The 18,439-nt window shown below is 59.7% G+C and overlaps 1 protein-coding gene across 1 annotated transcript in view; it reads left to right on the plus strand.

Moving 5' to 3' along the window:
* PBX4 (PBX homeobox 4) overlaps positions 1-6,457 on the plus strand; it is a 35,626-nt gene extending 29,169 nt beyond the window's left edge. Inside the window, exons 5-8 of the mRNA XM_045778603.2 lie at positions 262-397; positions 3,161-3,317; positions 3,521-3,627; positions 6,121-6,457. Of these exons, the coding sequence (XP_045634559.1) occupies positions 262-397; positions 3,161-3,317; positions 3,521-3,627; positions 6,121-6,213 (493 nt within the window). The 3' untranslated portion in view covers positions 6,214-6,457. The remainder of the gene's footprint in view (positions 1-261; positions 398-3,160; positions 3,318-3,520; positions 3,628-6,120) is intronic.
* The last annotated feature ends 11,982 nt before the right edge of the window (positions 6,458-18,439 follow it).

Here is an 18,439-nt window from a genome sequence, read left to right on the forward strand (position 1 = left end):
CAGGTCATGATCTCGGGGTCCTGGGACCGAGCCCCGTGTTGGGCTCTCTGCTCAGCGAGGAGTCTTGCTTCTCTCTCTCCCTCTCCCTCTGCTCCTCCCCCTGTTCATGCTCGTGCGCGCTCTCTCTCTCTCTCTCTCTCTCTCTCTCAAATAAATAAAATCTTAAAAAAAAAAGTGCTGACCTCTAGGAAATCACAGACAGGGACACGAGCGTCCCTAATGGCCGGGGCGTGCACTGGCTGAGGCTGTCCGTCTTTGCAGGCGTAAGCGACGCAACTTCAGCAAGCAGGCCACAGAAGTGCTGAATGAGTATTTTTACTCCCATCTGAGCAACCCTTACCCCAGCGAAGAAGCCAAAGAAGAGCTGGCCAGGAGGGGTGGCATCACAGTCTCCCAGGTGATGGGCCTCCCTGCATGTAGGAGGGGGAGCAGGTCCTGTCCAGGGAGGAGGACCCGCAGGGAAGTTCATTAACTGTGTGGAGCACACGGGCGGAGTGTGTGGTCCCTGAGGCACCCTCGGGACCGAGTACCACACTTGCATCACAGGGAGGTTGTGTGCTGCATAAGAGAGGAGAGCATGTGTTAGCATAGGAGAAGAAAAACAACTTGGAGCAAGAGTAGGACTTAAAATGATAGCCCAGACCTCATGCCAGGGTACCAGTTCAGCTGTACTGGGAGAAGTTCGGATGCTTGCATGCCAGGGTGGTACAATGTCGGGCAACATCTGCTCCACATGGGGTGTGGGAGTACAGGTTGGAGACGGGACCTGGACAGCCCTGAGAGGCCCTGGTCATCTGGACCTCTAGTGTCCTCAGTGGGATTGGGGGCAAGGGAGGGGGAGCTGAGGGGAGAACCCAAGAAACATCTCGGAAGGTTTTGAAGTGCGAACGGTGAGTACGGGCGGCTCACGAGGCAGGATCAGGCCGCACCGCCGGGGCAGCGCCCCCGAGCGCCTGGCCGCAGGGCTGACTGCGCTGGTGCTCGCTGCGGATCACCACCACCCGCTCGGGGGCAGCGCCCTCCGCCAGCCGTGCACTTGAAGGGGCTGAGTTTCCAGCCCAGTCTGGCTGCCTCCAGAGCCTGTGCCCTCAGCCAGAACTCTCTGCCCCGGCTCTGGCCAAGTCCAGCTGCGATGTCGTGACAGGGTCCACAGGCAGCAGAACCTGGCAGGTGTCCCAGTCACATCTGACGTCCCTCCCCTGGAACTGCTCTGGCGTCCTCGGCACCAAGGCCGGAGCTGAAGCAAGGGGTGCACCTCTGGAGCACCAAGGCCCCCAAGAAGCGTGAGGCTCAGCAGCTGGTTTGCCACCTCGTGCAGCTGTCTGAGGAACAGCCCGATTCGTTTCAGGCTCTGGCGCCTCTGGAAAGCAGATGGGTGTTGGGTCTAGACTTCATCTGAGGAGAGGGTCAGTTGCCAACAAATGTTTGAAAAGCACTAGCCACGTTCCAGTGACTCCCCCTCTGTGGTCGGGCCCTAAGACCCCCCCGCCCCCACCGACCACCAGTGGAATTCTGTGCGGGGAGCCCCTCCCCACTGTGGCGGGTCCACTAGGCCTCAGGATAACATCAGGTGGCTGACAGTGGCGGGGGGACTCTGAATTTGGGGTGAAGATGTGCAGGCTGTGAGGTTCACCTAAGGAGAAGGCAATGGGGGCACCTTAGGGCAAGGGGTGTCACAAATGAGACCACAGACGTTTTGGAGATAGAATCGAATCAGCTGCAGCTGTAGGCGGAGGAGGTCCGAGGGAGAAAGGGGAAGGGGTGCTGACGGGAGAAAGGCGGGGACTGGGCAGGGCCGGCTGGGGGCTCCAGGCCACACCAGCCGAGATGATATCTGAGAGCCTGGGCCAGGCCCACACCTGCTTGAGGTGCCTGTGTTAGGGTGCTCCCCATGGAGAGGGCGGACACAGGCCCAGGACCAGCTCTCCCCCAGCCCCTGGGTCCCCCATCTGCCCAGAACAGGGCCAGGCTCCCCGCCTTGCCCACACGGGAGGCTTGCTCTCTGCCCCCCTAAAAGGCCAGTTGAGTTAACATGGAAAACTGCTTGCTGCCATTCCTCTGCAAACTCCGTCCACAAAAACGTTCTAGCACATTCCTTGTAGGTAGAGGGAACCAAGTGCTGCTTTGGCTGCCCTCACACCCAGGGGCAGGCGGGAGGAGACACTGCGTGAGGGGCAGGGAGCGCACACACGGCTTTTTCTTTTCATGGCTAACATGGAGAGGATAATGTGGAGCACTTGGGTAGAGAAAAGGTCATCAAAACCCTGGCACTTCTTAATCCTGTTCATTAAACCACACATATTTCACTGCAGGGCCCCAGGCCTTACTTTGGGATATTGAAGTCATGCCCCGCTCTGTAGGAAGGTGCTGGCCCAGGGGCTCACTGATTCTGCCCCCAGGGGAAATTTTCATTGCACAACCCTTGGGTGGGGCGCTGCTGGCATCTGGCGGGTGGAGGCCAGGGGTGCTGCTCAGCACCCCACAGCACCCAGGACAGCCCGCGGCAGAGAACGACCCGGCAAGAAGCCCTGGCCTGGTCCCAGTGCAGGTTTGGAGTCCTGGGGCTCCTGCACCTGCCGAGCCTGCTGGCTTGTAGGCTGGCTGTGACCGCGGTTGTCCCCAGTTGCTCCGAGGACGCGACGGGCGCTTAGCTCAGCGCTCGGCTCCTCCCCACTGCCCTGTCAGTTTGTCATCCTTTGGGAAGTTGTGAATCCGATGTGGTCTTTCCTTAGACTGAATTCCCAGGAGTGGGGTTACAGGGCCTCCGGGGATGCGTGGCTCCCTGGCTCTCACTTTCCCTAAAGAACAATCCAGCATTTAGACTGGTCCTGCCCCTGCAGGGAGCAAATGCTCAGCTCTCCACGCGTCACACATGCTCTTTCCTTCCAGCTCCTTCCGGCCCCTTCCAGCAGCACCTGCTAGGACAGGCCGGCTTGGGGTGACCTCCACCCACTGCGGCCATTTCCCTAGGTCCACGGTTCAGTCAGCGCCGGCTTCTCGGTCCCGGCCTCTCGCCCGGCCGCAGGGCTGCATGTTGCCACTCAGAGATGTTCCTCCTGGGCAGTGGGAGCACCGGCACCTCAGAGAGCCCACTATATGTTCACGTTATCTCATTACTGGGTCAGCTTTTCCAGCGACTTCTTTATCTGTGTGTCCACAGGTCTCCAACTGGTTCGGCAACAAAAGAATAAGATATAAAAAGAACATGGGGAAGTTTCAAGAAGAGGCTACCATTTATACAACTAAAATGGCAGTTGACACCACCAAAATCGGGGGCCTGGGGAGCCAGGCTAGCTGCCCATCAACACCCAGCTCTGGTGAGTGAGGCTGCCCAGCCCAGGGACCATCCTTCACACATGGCCGCTGAGCTGCCCTGGAAGGGGCTGCAGGAGACCTTCTCTATGGAGCCGAGGCCAGTGGGAGCCACGTTCCTGGCTGAGGGGCTGGTAGATCCCACCTGAGGAGCCTCTCTAACTTTTGGAGCTGGAACACTTGTCCTGACACCTTCCACCCCTTCTAGGTTCCTCTGGTCCCTTCCCGCTGACCAGTGCCCGGGATGCGCTTATCACCCTGCAGACACTGGCCTCTCTCCGCCCCGCCCCTGCGGGAGGCAGCTTGCGGTCTCAAGTGAGTCTCAGGGCACAATCCAAGGATGCCCTTGGGGTCCCTGACTCAGTGTTGGGGCAGAGACACAGAGCCCAGGTGGGTGGTGGGTCCTGGGAATGCGCCATCTTGCCGGCCACCTCTCAGCTTCCACAAGGCTCCCTCAGAGGTCCCAGCAATGGGGAAGGGCCCACTGGGTACTTGGTCTGTTGTCTTGATGACTGACGGGTTGGCCGAGCGGCCTCAGGGGCACGGCTATGTGAGGCCCACCTTGCAAAGACCTGTGCCCCTCACTCCCAGTCCCAGGACTCAACGACTCACTGTAGCTGCCGAGTGGTGGTCCCAAGGCAAGGGCTGTGGCTCTTGAGAAGGAGCCCTCCCTCCCAGCGGGCGTCTCTACCTGAGAGGGTGGGAGGGGACATGCAGACAAGGCCCTGACCATTGGAACGTGGAGCCCTACTAGGCTCAGACCCTCCACCACATCAGCGCCTTGGCCTTGCCAGCCTGCTGTCCCCCTACCCAGGGCCTAGCTGGACCAGAGTGAAGGTGCATTTTGGTGACTGGGAAGAAAACGAGCCAGGGATCACGGGCATCTCAGACATGCCCTCTGGAACTTTCTTTCTCAGGGGGTTTGGCAGTGTGTTGGGCTAGCCAGTACTGGGGGGGGGGGGCCATCCCTCTCATTGCCCCTGGGGCCACCCCAGCGTCCCGCTCTCTGTCACGAGGGCCTGGCCCACACGAGGGTCATCCTGAAGAGGCCGTGCAGGCGCAGCTGTGATGTGTCCGTGCGGGTGCAAGGCTGTGTGGCATCCAGCAAGGCCTTCGCCCACCTTTTCCTTCACACAAGCGTACCCTACAGGGCCAGTTGATCCCCACCAATTTACCCGCAGCCCCCAGCTGGTGCAGGAAAGGGACGCCTCCTGGTGCCATTTGGCGGGACCTGGCGCAGGTGATGTGAGTCCCGTTGCCACGGGAACCCCACAACCCAGAATGAGCACCCAGGCGGAGCCAGGCAGCCTGGCCTCATCTTGCTCTGTGCTTTCCTGGGGCTCAGGGCCTCAGGTAGGGCGGGTGTGAGTATGCACGTGGGGAGCTGATAGACCAGGTCCATCCTTACCCTAGAGCCAGCCCCAGGAGATGTGGTGCCGCCTAAATCCCGAGGTGGCTTCCCTGGACCATGAGGCAGGGTCCTGTGCACCCCACAGAGGAAGCGGGAATGTCCCCGGTCTGGTGTGGACACCCTGCCTGTGCTGGGGCGCACAGGTGCTCTCAAGAGAGCTGTCCCCAAGGGCTGAGGCCGCCCAACCCGAAGCTATTGCCTCCACCCTGTGACCCGAGGGATGTCTGGGCTGCCCTGTGGCTGCCAGTCACACCCCTGGACCCTAGCCTGTCGCCCCTCAGTGCTGTGGATGGACCCCTCCCTCAGCAGTCATGGCCTCCTTCTCTCAACAGTCATGGCCTCCTTCCCAGAGCACAGGTCTGTGGGAGTCCATCGCGGGCAGGGTGTCCCCCTGAGGCTGGTACTCGTCCCAGCCACTCCCTGACGGGTGGGCCGGGCACCCCTGCATCACGGGATAAGGCGACCCCCTCAGGAAGCCCACAGTCTGTCCATCCATTCACCCAACACGAGCCGCTAAAGCGCAGGGGCCATGGCAGCGCCGGGGACACGTGGCCAGGAAAGAGCTGAGGCGGGGAGGGGCGAGGGGCAGGGTGTTCAGCCTGGTGGGGTCAGAGGAGGTAGAGGGGCGCAGGAGGAGGGCTCAGCCTGTAAGGGAAAATGCTAGAGAGAGGAAGGGGAGGAGGAACTTGCGTGGTCGCCTGCCAACTCAGGAGGGGCCGAGGGAGCCCTCAGGGTCACATGCAGGGTGTGACATCTGCACAATGGGAGCAGGTGGCTCAGACAGAAGCCACCGCCCGGAGCGCGTGTTGGAGAGGGGAAGGGCCCTGCTCTCGTGGGCTGCAGACAGGCCTCACCACAGAGCAGACCATCCTCGAGGAGCCATTTTCAGTGGTGTTTTCCATTACGGGGGGGGGGGGGGGGGGGCTGGTCCTGTGGACAAACATCCCAAGGCTCCGTGTACCCGCTGCTGTCCCTGCACCGAAGATAGAGCCCCCCGCGCCGGGGAGCCGTGCCCTGCTGGCTGCCCAGCCCGACCAGCATCCAGCCGGGTTTCTCAGCCCTTCCAGCTCACTGCATCTGGCCGTGGTGATTCAGGGACTGTCATCAGCTCCAGGCCCAACTGGGTCTGCGTCCCGCTCAGAATGTGGAGAAGCCTTGGCTGCACAGCAGGGCCACGGCAGTCCTCGACCAGAGCCCTGTCGGGTGGCCAGCGGAGGCTCCTTCCTGTCGGGGAAGCGTGTCCACATCAGGGGTCAGGTGGCAAGGCCGGCTGTGACTCAGCGGCACCCCTCAGTCCCTCCGCTGGCTCCTGGCTCCTCTTCTGGGTTCTTCTTGAGGGATGTGGGGGCTGGACGGGCCATCCGGGGCCTTCTGATGCTCAGTCTCTGTCTTTCCAGGCCCAGGGCAGCTGGCAGGGAGCCACCCCCCCAGTGTCCACCGCTTCGCCTGCTGGAGACCCCGGCGGCATCAACTCAGATGCATCTAATTAAGTTTTGGGGACGAGCAGAAAAGCCAACTGGGTGGCCTGCCGCGGTTCGTGGGCACTCGAGTCTCTAGTGCCCGTGCAGCTGATTACCTCAAACACCCAGAACCACCGCAGGCCGCGGGCGCCATCCCTTGCTTGCTGGCTGGGATCTGAAATGGGCTGAGATGCTGCTCATTTTCTCAATTCAGTTTGGTTTTTTAATAGTGATTTTATGCTAAGACTGTGAATTGTTTCTTCTAGGACTTGTCACAAATTCTCCCATTAAAATTTTGGACTTATTTTCACGTCGATGTGGTTCGCACCAGATTTGTTCCCGGCAATGGCAGTGCGGGCGTGGGCCGGAGCGGGGAGGTGTTGGCGTCGTGGTTCTGTCGGCGGCTGTGTCCCTTCGTGCACCAGCTCACCGGACACTGCCTTCCCCACTCTCTTCTCGCTCGTTCCATATGCTCTTGATTCCCACCTGCTGTGAGCTCTGAACTTCCCTGGGGATTGGGTTTGTGTTTTTTTCTGTTAGTCTGAGTTCTATGATTCTCCATCAACATCCTGGCCAGGAGTTTCCTCCAGTGAATGAAGCGCCAAGGCAGGAGCCCCTTGGCCTCGGCCCAGAACATTTGGCTGGTTCCCATTTTGCGGCTGTGCGCCCACGATGCCACTCAGCTTGGTGTCTCTGTCCCTGGCTGGGTCTGCTCAGGTGCCAGCTGGGGCCCCCTGCACTGCCTGCTGTGGGCATTCCTCCTCTCAAGGCTCGATTTGGGTTTTCTATCGTTTGTGGCTGGAAGGTGGCCGCTGACTCCCTCCCCTGCCCGAGGTGCCCGCCCTCGGGTCCCGCTGGCCTGCCTCCTGGCTCCCTGACAGACGAGGGCTCTGCTCTAGTGAATGACAGTCCAGAGGAAAAAAGAGGATAAACATGACCAGAAGTCTGGGGGTGGGCTCAGGGCCAGCCTCTGGGAGAAGGTGCCTTTTCCCCTTTCTTTTCCTTCCTTCCTCTTTCCTTCCTCCTTCCTTTCTTTTTTCTTTCTTTTTCTTTCTCTCTCTCTCTGTTTCTTTCTGAGAGAGAGCACAAGTAGGTGGGGAGGGTCAGAGGGAGAAGCAGACTCCCTGCTGAGCAGGGAGCCCAAAGCGGCCTCAATCCCAGGACCCCAGGATCATGACCTAAGCCAAAGGCAGATGCTTAACCCACTGAGCCACCCAGGCGTCCCCCCCTTTCTTTTTAAAAACTGTGGTAAAACACATGTAACATAGAATTTGCCATTTTAGGGGCGCCTGGGTGGCACAGTGGTTAGGCGTCTGCCTTCGGCTCAGGGCGTGATCCCGGCGATCTGGGATCGAGCCCCACATCGGGCTCTTCTGCTATGAGCCTGCTTCTTCCTCTCCCACTCCCCCTGCTTGTGTTCCCTCTCTCGCTGGCTGTCTCTATCTCTGTTGAATAAATAAATAAAATCTTAAAAAAAAAAAAAAAGAATTTGCCATTTTAGCCATTTTAAGTGAAGAATCCGGTGGCATGGATTACATTCACAATGTGATTGTGAAATCACCACCTCTCTCTACTTCCAGAACATTTCCTTCACCCCAGAGGATACCCCGTCCCCATGAGCAGTCACTCCCCACCCCCCTCCCCCAGCCCCTGGCAGCCACCCATCTGCTTTCTGCGTCTATGGACTTGCCCGTTCTGAACGTTGCCTATCCGTGGAATCATACCTTTTGTGACTGGCTTCTCTCACTCAGCGACACGTGTGCGAGGTTCATCACGTTGTGTCGGGGCTTCATTCCGCTGTATGACAATAGCCCACCGGAGAAAGTAGCTTTGAGAGGAGACCTGAGGGAGGTGAGCCGGGAGCGTGCGGCCTGCGGGCGGGGGGGGGGGGGGTGCTGGGCGGCGCCCACACAGGTGGGAGGGACCAGACGGGACAGTGAGCGCCGGGCGGGCTCAGGTCTTCACAGGCCTCCCAGCTGCTGAGCAGAGAGCCGACTGAAGGGGTGGTGGTCAGCGGGTCCTGCGATCACCCGGGCGGTGGGTGGGCAAATGCACGCAGGGCCGGGCGGGGTCGTACCTGACTCGCCCTTGAGTGGGAGTGGGGTGGCCTGAGCCACAGGGAGACTAGATAGGATGCCACGGAGAGAAGGTGGCTCAGCTCTGCACCGTCAGGGCTGGGGTGTCTGTCAGCGGTTTGTGTTAGTTGTGTTCGGGAGAGAGAAACGTGGAAGTCCGGGCAGGAGAGGATGTCATGGAGGACAGAAGGCTAGCCTTCAGACGCAGGCGCTCCATTAGCATGGGGCAGTGGCGGCCAGGCGGCGCAGCGTGGGCTCAGTGGGGCGATGGGAGCGCCCGCTGCTTCAAGAGGGAATCAGAGACCGAGCACAATGCGGTGCGGAGGAGATTCCCCGCCAAGAAATAGAGAGGCGGCGACTGGCGCGGCCCAGGGGGCGCAGGAGCCCTGCCACGGCTCCCCTCCGCTCACGCGCGCCCTCTCGTGGCCATGGCGCGAATTCGGACCGTGCTTCTCCGGGCCACAGGCCTGGAGCTGGGTCTTTTGGGGGATTTTTAATTTCAAGGAATACCTTAGCTCAAATTCTGCACATAAAGTCTCACTGTATTAACATTTTCTATTGCACTATTAAAAAACGCGAGGGGGCGCCGGAGTGGCGCAGCTGGTTGAGCCCCCCGACTCGTGTTCTCAGCTCAGGTCTTGATCTCAGGGTCCTGAGATCAAACCTCGAATCAGGCTCCCTGCTCAGCGCATAGGCGGCTTGAGTTTCTCTCACCCTCTCCCTCTGCCCCTCCCGCTCGTGCTCTCTTAATTTAATCTTTTTTAAAAACAGCCTAAAATGTGGCCGCACAACAATAATTGAGCATAAATCTTACAAGAGTGCAGAGGAGTCACTCGGCACCCCTGAGCTGGCCCCGGAAGCGGAATGGGTGCTGATGGCGCCTCCAAGCGACAGATGGGGACGCTGGGACTCGTAGACTTTGTGACCCGCGCCCCTGTGGCCCCAGTTAGATACCGGCGGAGCCAGCCCTGTGATCCCGAAGGCAGTACTCCTGGGATTGCTCATCCATGCAGCCGCTCAAGAGGGCAATTTTCTAGAATCTATGAATATTAAAAATGCACACACCTTTTGCCTCATCAATATCTCTTCTAAGAATTCTCTACAGATATATGTCTGCAAGGACACAAATACATGTGTATGAGAAACGCAAAATGAGCGCACTTCTCGCCCCATTTTTTGTAACTGCAAAATATTGGAAACAACTGTCTGTCAATTGGAGACTGTTTAAATCAAGGGTTCTCCAGCCTTGTAGTGGAATACTATAAAACTGTTAAAAAGGCAGAAGTGACTTTTCCTCCATGATGCATTAGTGTGAAGAGTAGGGAGAGTGACAATTTCTGTACGTTTTTGAAATGGGGTGGGAGGAGACTTTAATCCAAGTATCTCTGGAAGGAGACACAGGTCACACCGCGGCCTCTAGGGAGGGAACCAGGGAGCTGGGGGTTGGCACGGAAGGCAGTCTCTTGTTTCTCCTTATACCCTATGGCAGTTTGCATTTAAGAAATTCCAAAGAGGCTGATGTAAGGATAGGACTTGGAGCCCTTGAAACTCTGAGCACTCTTCTCAGCCAGTCCTGCTCATTAGCATCCCAGCACCCCGGGGGCTTGGTGCTGCGTGCATGATCAGGGGTTTCACCTGAGAGGGGACCCGTCAGGAGAGGGAAATGGAGGCCACAGCACAGAGAGGAGATGAGGGTGGGGGTCTCAGAGGACCAGCCGCTGTGTCCCGCCACCGACCACCAGGGGTCACAGTGGCCCCCAGACCCTGCAGAGAGCACAGAGCTGGGGGCCTGGAGACAGGCCTCTCCCAAGGCTGTGGTGTCCAAGGGCGGATCCACGTAAAGGGCCGGGCTCAGAGCAAGGAATGGGACCTCATTCGTCACCATAACTGCTATTATTACTCAATTTGTCTCTTCTTGCAATTCGTCTCTGTGAAGCGGGAATAGGAAGTAGGGCTCAGTAGGACTCCTGTGAGCACATCAGTGCAAAGCACTGAGGACGATGTCCACGTAGGGGGCGCTCTCAAAGGTCTGGGCTATCTTGTCCCCATTTCACTGACTGGGACACTGAGAAAGGCACACAGGAGGCCGCTGGTCTGACCGAGATCGGCCTGGCTGTGAGCACCAGAACAAATTTGAGGGTGGACTCCTTCCACCTCTCTGCCCGTTCTCCCTGCGGCCGCCAGAGGGCGATCTTACAACGGGAATCGGATCCAGGCCTATTTACTTACCTGGCTGGGTTTCCCTTCCCTCTCAGAATCCAGTTCCCGCTCCATCTTGCCCCCAAGGCCCAACAAGGTCCGTTTTTGACGTTATCTCTCCATTCGCCAACCTCCTCACTACCCCTCCCATAATGCCTTCCCACCGCAGGGCCTTTGCACTGAGCGCCTGGCTACCTGCTCTACCGCTCCGAGACTCTTTCTTCTGCTCCCAGCCCACTCCCTCAGCCCTTCTTCCCAGGCCTGACCGCTCAGAGTCCCTGACTCCCTACTGACTCCTCCCCAGGGGAGCCAGCGTCCTGGGACTTCAGCCTAGCGAGGGGCAGCTGAGATGTTGGGGGCGTTGTCCTGCCTTGCACGTCATGCTCTTCTGGGGTAGAGATGGGGCAATTCCAGCAGTTGCGGGGGTCCCCCCCCCAATTGTTCTGAAATCACACAGTGAGTGAACTGTGTGTCCATAGAGACAAGACTGCCCCTCTCGACCTTATGCCTCCCCGGTCGATGGGGAAGTCCTGCGAGGGCTGCGAGATGAGGAGAGCTGGGGTCTGTGTGGGGGGGAGTTCTCCGACTTCACTCACCTCACGTTGGTCCTGGGTCGAAGTTTTCCGCAGCTTCTGGTTTAATTCCTTGATCTCTCCTGGACCAGGGCAGAGTCAGCTGACCCGGCGGGCACTTCGTCTCTGTCCATCTAGACCCCACGCCCCTCGATGACCCACCCCCTCTCAGGGACCTTGGTTGGTGTCTCCCCATTCCTGACCCTGACTCTGGCCCCTGTCCCCAGTCCTGGGTTCATCTTCCATCTGGGGTGTTGGGCCCGCCCCCAGATCCTGGCCCCGCCCCCTTCTCGCCTTGAAGTTCCGCCCCTCGCCGTGCTGCTCCTGGCCCCAGGCCTTCTCCACCTCCAAGAAAACCTTAGGGGTTATCTGGGACAGAGGGGAGGGCCAGAGACGGGCTCTGGTGGCTGCTGCCCTGGGCCCTGGAACCCCTCCCCAGGCCCTGGAGTCAGAGGGGCCCCGGTCCAACCCTCTTTCAGGTTTCCCTCCATCCCTCCCTGCACCCCAGTCACCTCCAAGAATGGCCACAACCTCCCCAGGGCCACTAAGGGTGTGATCCTTGAATTAGGGAGTTGGAGGCCCCCCACATGGGAATTTGGAGGATCCCCATGCCCAAGCCCTCGCTGAAATTTCCAGATTCCCTAGGCCAGTCCATGGGAAGATTTAGAGGGCTCCCCACGTCCAGGTTGCAGAGGGATGTCCAGACCCAAGTTAGGTGGGCAGTGGCAGTTTCAGGGTCCCCACATGCAGTTTCAAGATGGCAAGTCCAGAGCCTGATGAAGGCCCATACCCAAACCCTAGTAAAGACTTCTGTGCCCCTAACACTCCAGGAGGTGTTTCAAGACCCTCGCACCAGAGCCCCAGAGGAAGTCTGGAGGCCCTCAGACACTGGTGGGGAAATCGAGGCCCTGATTTAGGTGCTTTGGGGAGTTTTAACTTCCCCCCACTCAACATCACTGCCAAGCTCTGGGGGTTGCAGTAGCTGAGGGAGGGGAGCCGGGGCTGCCTGGGACACCCCAGCTCAAATCCCTGCCCCTCTCCTGCACGTTACTGAGGGTGATAATGCAGTTAGTGAGCACCTACTGAAAGCCAGCTTGCGTTCACTAAGACCTGAAGAAGCAGAGACCCTTGGTTGTTGGGCCAACAGCTCTTCAACTGAGGGAAACTGAGTCTGTGAGGTTGACTGGGGACAGAGCCTAGGGCTGACCCAAGAGGCCAGGTTTTGTGTTCAGGGGTCTCTATGGTAACTCCGTAAGGGTTCACCCAGAGCCCCCAACCCCACTGAGAGGGACCATGGGAGTCATGGAGGGTGTATGAGCAGCTGAGTGACTGGAGCCTCTGGAAAGCTGGACACACTCAGGCCCCCCAGCTCCCCCTTTGGCCTCCAGGGGATGCCCCAGCCCAAAAGACAAGGTTGCCCAGGCCCCTATCTTGGTGCCAGTAGGAAACAGGCTTCCATTTCCAGTATCTGCCCCTGTGACCGCAGAGGACACCAAGTTAATTGTCTGAGCCTCAGCTTCCCCATCTGTAAAGTGGGGCAATAACAGGAACAGCCTCACTGGGAGGAGTCAGTGAAGAGATGTAAGTAAAGTGCTTTAGCATCCAGTAGGCGCTCAATGGATGTGTGGGGCCTTCTGCCCAGCCCGTGTGGCTTGGGACAGGTGGATAAGCAGTTAGCACAGAAACAGGGCACAGGGTAAGGAGCACATTTTGGGGAGAGACACTCGGGTCCCCTTGGGATACACTGAACCCAAAGAGCCTGGGGGTCATCCAGAGGCCCAGAAGGGGTTGGACCCCCAGAGGGGTGTAGGTGCAGGGTGCTCAGGCTGCCTGGCCTCCCCTCTTCCTGTGAGAAATCTGCCCAGTTATAGGCTCTTGGCTGCCGGGCACAATAGCCATAAAGGGGTGAACTCGCCATCGTCAGGGTCATGCAAGCTGACAAGGGGTCTCCAGCAGCAGCTGGACCAGGAGGTCAACCCAAGAGGCCTGACTCTTCCAGGACCCCCTTGGAGGCAGGTCACAGCCTGATGACACGAGACAGAGGGTGGCACCAGCCAGCAGCTGGATTGCTCAGACGATAGGTTCCAAAGAGCTAGAAAATGAACATTCCTCGGCTCTGGGCGCCGGGCAGGCCACTCCTGCTTGGTGAAACGTAAGCTGGGCCTGGCCCCGTGGACTGCGTGTTTTTCCAGTGGCTTCTTCAGCCACAGCCTGACCACAACCTAGATTCCGTTGGGTCGGCCATTTCCAAGTGTTTGTGTTCGGCTGGGCCAGACAGCAGGCGGGGGCCAAGGCCAGGGGCCCAGGCCTCCCAGAAGGGAGGAGAAGCACCCTCGGGCCTCTAGTTGGACCTGTTCTGCCTGAAAGCCCCTGTTAAAGGCTCTCAGCCACCAAATGACAAGGTATGGGGGACAAGCCTACTGAAGGATCCCAGGGAGCGCTTGTGTGCAAACACATGACCTCCGGCAAAACTGGCTCCATTGAGCCCCACTGCACTGTTCTTCAAACTTCAGAGTTAGCTTGGGACCAGGTCAGCGGCCAGTTTCAGGTAGGAGGCCGGGTTGTGTATGTCCGCCTCCCTGTAGAACCCTGGGTGAAGTACTTCTCTCTCTCAACCTTCATTTCCTGAGCTTTAAAATGGGGCTAATAATGGAAACCTTTGAGGCTTGTTAACAGGGTTCAAGCCAACAGCAGGTACTTCACAAGCCTGAGGTCTTTTCTATCCCTCCTGGTTGGATTTGACTCTGCCTCCCCGCCCTCCCCGACTGAAGAGCTCCCCGAGGTTGTGGGCTGGAACCTCAGGAAGAGGTGGTGAACTGGGGTTTGTCTGACTGTGTCATTCCCCTGCTTAAAATCCTCACGGACAAAAAGTAAACTCTAAAATAGCATTCAAGAACTTTGGACATCTGATTTGGGATTGGCAAACTCCTATTCACCCGTCAAAGCCCATATCAACCGCTCTCTCTACCCCAGAAAACCTTCCCTGGGCCCTCCTCTTGGTTTTCCCAGCCCCTGGCCCTCCTGCTGGTCCACACCTGACCCCACAGGCTGGGACATCTGTACCTGGCTTAGCCTCACTCCGCAATGGGGCTCTGTGAGGCCAGTCCAGGGGCTAAGTCTATGCATGAGGGAGCCTGTGCGTATCCACAGGTCTACACGTGGACATCACATGGGAGCACGTGTGCACAGCCCTGTGTGTGTGTGTGTGTGTGTGCGCGTGTGCGTGTGCGTCTGTGTCTACGTCCCTGTACTGGGCCCCAGGATAAGCAGCCAGGCCAGCTGCCCCCAGACCACCTGGGACATAAGCGTCTTTACGAGGCAGGGGGAGTGGGCTGAGCAGGGCCCGTTTATGAGGGAGCCCGGCTTGGCTGGAAGCTCGCTGCTCTACCGACGTTCAACCGGAAAGAACTGGAGGTATGAGCCGCCAGCCTCGGCCTCCACCACGTGGGCACTGTGCCGTGAGCCCCACCGTGAAAGTTCAAGCTTCTTCTGGAGCAAGAGGGGAGGCTGGGGCCCCGGGGAAGGGCTGAATCCTGAGTGGGAGCCCCCCTTCCACGCCTTGATGGAGGCCCCGCCAGGCAGCCTTCGAGGACATACCTGAGGTTTGGCAGCGCTCGACCCGCCAGCCCCCGGGGCTGAGTCAGCAGGAAGGGATTCAGGACTTCCCAGGAAAAGCAGCTGGGACCCTGAAGCCCCCCGGCTCCCAGTCCCCGGTCCGCGCCCACCCCAGGGCTGCAAAAGACAGGAGGAGCCGCGGGTGCCCGGCTGCGGCCCAGGGTGCTTGGGGGGACTGAACTGTGGGCAATTGTGAGGGTTTACAGTCGGCCCTGCCTCGGGCGGTCCAGGTGTCTGGGGGTCAGAGCACCCCCGAGTGCAGGGGGACGCGGGGAGACGGTGGGGCTGTTGGTGCTACACGGCCACATGCACTGTCACGTGACCCTGGGTCGTGGGCGTGCATGTCAGAGGGGCACTAGCGGTCGGGGGTGGGACAGCGCCATGCCTGGCTGGGGTCTCCGGCACATGCGCTGGTGACCGCACGCAAGGCTGTAATCGAGAGTGACAGCATCACCCAAACGGGTGACAAGAAGATGTCCCTGGTGGTGTGGGAGGGTGTGTCTGGGGAGGACAGGGACAGGGTGTGACGAGGACAGTGTGACCTGGGAACAGATGATGTGGGAGGCTGGCTCCACGGTGCGGCGGCTGTGACCCTGGGGAGGGCAGCCTCTGTTTCCTTGCATACGAGCCAGACTGTTGGTGTCTGTGGCTCCCCTTCTGCCTGGGGTCTCCTCCCTCCTGCCTGCCTAGGACGCCCCCCCCCTACGCCGTGGGCTCAAGCAGCAGGACTGCCGCGTTCACCTGGGCTGCTCTCTCTCTGCCTCCGTTTCCACCATCCCCCCCGCCCCCGCCCTGACTGAAGCCAGGTCTCCCCGCCAGGCTGGCTCCAGTCTTTGGGGTCTGAGACTGGGACGTACCCAACTCTGAGGGCTGATGAGAGAGACAGACGGGGCCGGGGAAGTGGTGGGTGGCCGCGCCAGGTCCACGAGGCCTCCTCAGAGGAGCCAGCAATGTTCAGCCAGGACAGGAGGCAGCCGGAGGGGAGGGGGCGCCAGCCTGCAGGGTTTGGACCCCACAAGGGCTGCCACGTGGGAAGAGGCAGACCACAGTTCCATAAAAGAAACACTTTCCAACAAGCTGAATCCCGCATGGGCTCCAGAGGAGTCTTTGTTATGAGAAATTGTGTAAACTTCCTCGCACCTTCCGTGGCTCCCCATCACCTGCCAGAGTAGCTCAGGCTTCTCACTCAGCGTTCAAGGCTCCGTTCATCTCCCTGCACGCTTCCCTTCTGCTTCTGCTCTCCATGTCCCTCCTCCTGCCTTCACAGACACATTTCTAGCTACCTGGAACGCCCTTCCTGCCTTGCCTCTGGGCGAACTCCTACACATCCTTCAAGACCCAGCACCTACGTCCCCTTCTCTGGGAAACACTGCCCATTCCCCCCAACCCACAGTGTCCCTGTTTGCTTTGTGGCTGTGGGCAAGTCCCTTCAGCTGTGAAATGGGGGTTGTGTGTGTGAAAATTACCCTCCCCACAAGCCTATTTTGAACCCCAAGACATTAAATGCACATTAAATACCCTCAGAGTGAGTCAGGCCTTGGGGCGGCAGAGTGGGCTTGCATCCAGTCAGTGCTTAATGTGTGCTCATGATTCTCTTCCTCTTCCTGGATTCTGTGGTTTTAAGACTCTTGTTTTAAGCATTGTTCCAAGATTTTTCTCCCACTCACAGTGCTAGGAATTTTAAGAACCCCTGGTTCTAAAATTATAAAAGTCTAAAATGCCGTGGGCGGGAATGAGGGCCTCCTAGTGCCCTGAGCTGACCCCAGGGGTGGCTGGAGCCAGGGTCTCTGGGGAGGGGGAGAGCCTCATGCCCCCCCCCACTCTCCCCAGGCTGAGGGGGTGTGGTCTGGCAGCCCCTGTTTTGGGGGAGAGCAATGGATTTACCAGGAGGCAGATGGCCAACGTTCCAGGAGAGAGGGTGCTGGACTCCTGGCTCTGCTCGAATGGGGTCACAAGGCAGCAGCAAGCGGCACGGGGCTGTCAGCTCAGGCTGACGTCCTCTTCGTCTTGGAGACTCAGTTTCCTCATCTGGAAATCGGAATTAAGTGCTGCCTCTTACAAAGTGTCTGCAGGGGTGGGAGGAGCTGAGGCTGCCGTCCCTGCCCTGTGCCAAGCACTCGCTCTGGCTGTGCCCTCCACCTGGAATGCCCTCCCTGATCCACTTCCGCCGGGAGCCCCTCGTCCTCCTGGCCCAGCCGTGGCGTCTGGGGAGGGGGCTTCAAGAGGATGCCCATCTGCCCCTGCCCAGCCCAGGGGAAGGGAGGCCAGCTGCCCGCCCCAAACCCAGCTGCCCCTGGCCTGGCAGCAGCCACAGCCCCAACACTCTCTCAATGAAAGGTATTTGGCCGTGGAGACTGACACCTCATCTCTCTCAGCCTGGAAGCCAGCTTCACCCGCCGGCTGCAGGGGGAGGCCCCCTAGCTCTTGCTGGTCCCCAGGACCCCACCGGGCAGCCTGAAGCAGGGCTTTGGGGCAGGTAAGCCCAGAGCCCAGGTTACCTTGGGCAAGGACCGGCCCCTCTGAGCCGGGCCCTCCCTGTCAGCTAGGGGTGTAGACACAGTAAGTTCTGGGTAAAGGCACATGCCCCCTGGCTCCCCAGGGGCCTCACGGCATCTCTGAACCCCTATCCATTTTAGCCTATCCGGGGAGAGGCTGGGGTGTCGGCAACGAGGCCCTTCCAAACCTCGACTCCAGCAGGGTCCTGAGGCCCACCCTCAGAGCATGGGGCCGAGGCCCATGGGTTTGTTAGACTCTCAGCCACCCTCTAGGCCCCCAAGTCCACCCCCAGGGGAAGGTTGTTCCCACGGAGGGACTGGCCTGAGCAAAGGCATGAGCACTGGAGAGGTTGGCAGTTGTCAGACCGAGAGTTCTCTAGATGGACAAGAGCCAGAGGACCGTGTGGGCCGAGTGCTGCCCCCACAGGTGTATTGGGGTCAGTGTGGGAGCCCATCTGCCCACCAAAGCAGGCACTCTCCAGGCTCTGGATGCTGGCACAGAGCTGACACCTCCAAATGTTGGACGGGTAGTTGGTGGGGTGGATGGGAGGGGTGGGGGCAGCAAGTGGGTGACCAGACAGGCAGGTGTCGGCAGGGGAAGTGGGTGGGTTGGTGTGCAGAGGGCCCGAGCATGCCCTGGGTTAAGTGAATGCCCCGCACCCCCACTCCCTGCTGTCACCCCATCCCTGGGGCGATGAATGAGGCACAATGCCCCGCACCCCAGGTCTCCTGGGACCAAGGGAGTCTCATGCATGTGCCGGAGGGGGGCTGCTGGGCCGTCCAGGGAGCCCTGCTCCTGCCAGGATTCACCCCACAGCGCAGGCAGCCCTTCGTCTCTCCTTTTGGGGGCTCAGTTTCTCTGTCTGGAAAGTGCCTGCGCCATGGGGCACCAGGAGGGCTCGCACACACAGAGCAGCGCACACACAGTGCCAGCAAGTGACGTTCTGCTGCCTCCAGACTGAGTCCTGCTGAGGTAGAGGGCCCAGGGCCGTGGCCTTGGGCAGCCTGGTCACCATGTGGCCAAGGTGGGCCGGGCCTCAGCCGGGAGGGGCTGAGGGCAGGGCAGCGTGGCCCTGGCTGAGGAAGTCCAGAGCAGCCTCCGCTCCTGCCGCCTGGGGCCTGTGCCCCTGCCAGGGCCCCCTCCCTGCCCGCTGCCGCCCTCGGGCACGGGGCCAGATGGGCGCCGCCGGCCTCAGCCGGGCTCGGGCTCGGAGGCCAGGGCGGCAGCTGCTACCGTGTTCAGCGGTCGGGGCCGCACAGGCTCGGGCTGCCCACACGTGTCACGGACACACTCCTGCAC

Source organism: Ursus americanus, chromosome 14 (assembly GCF_024610735.1).
Source record: "Ursus americanus isolate L20-20 chromosome 14, mUrsAme1.1.p, whole genome shotgun sequence".
NCBI classification, from domain to species: Eukaryota; Metazoa; Chordata; class Mammalia; order Carnivora; family Ursidae; genus Ursus; species Ursus americanus.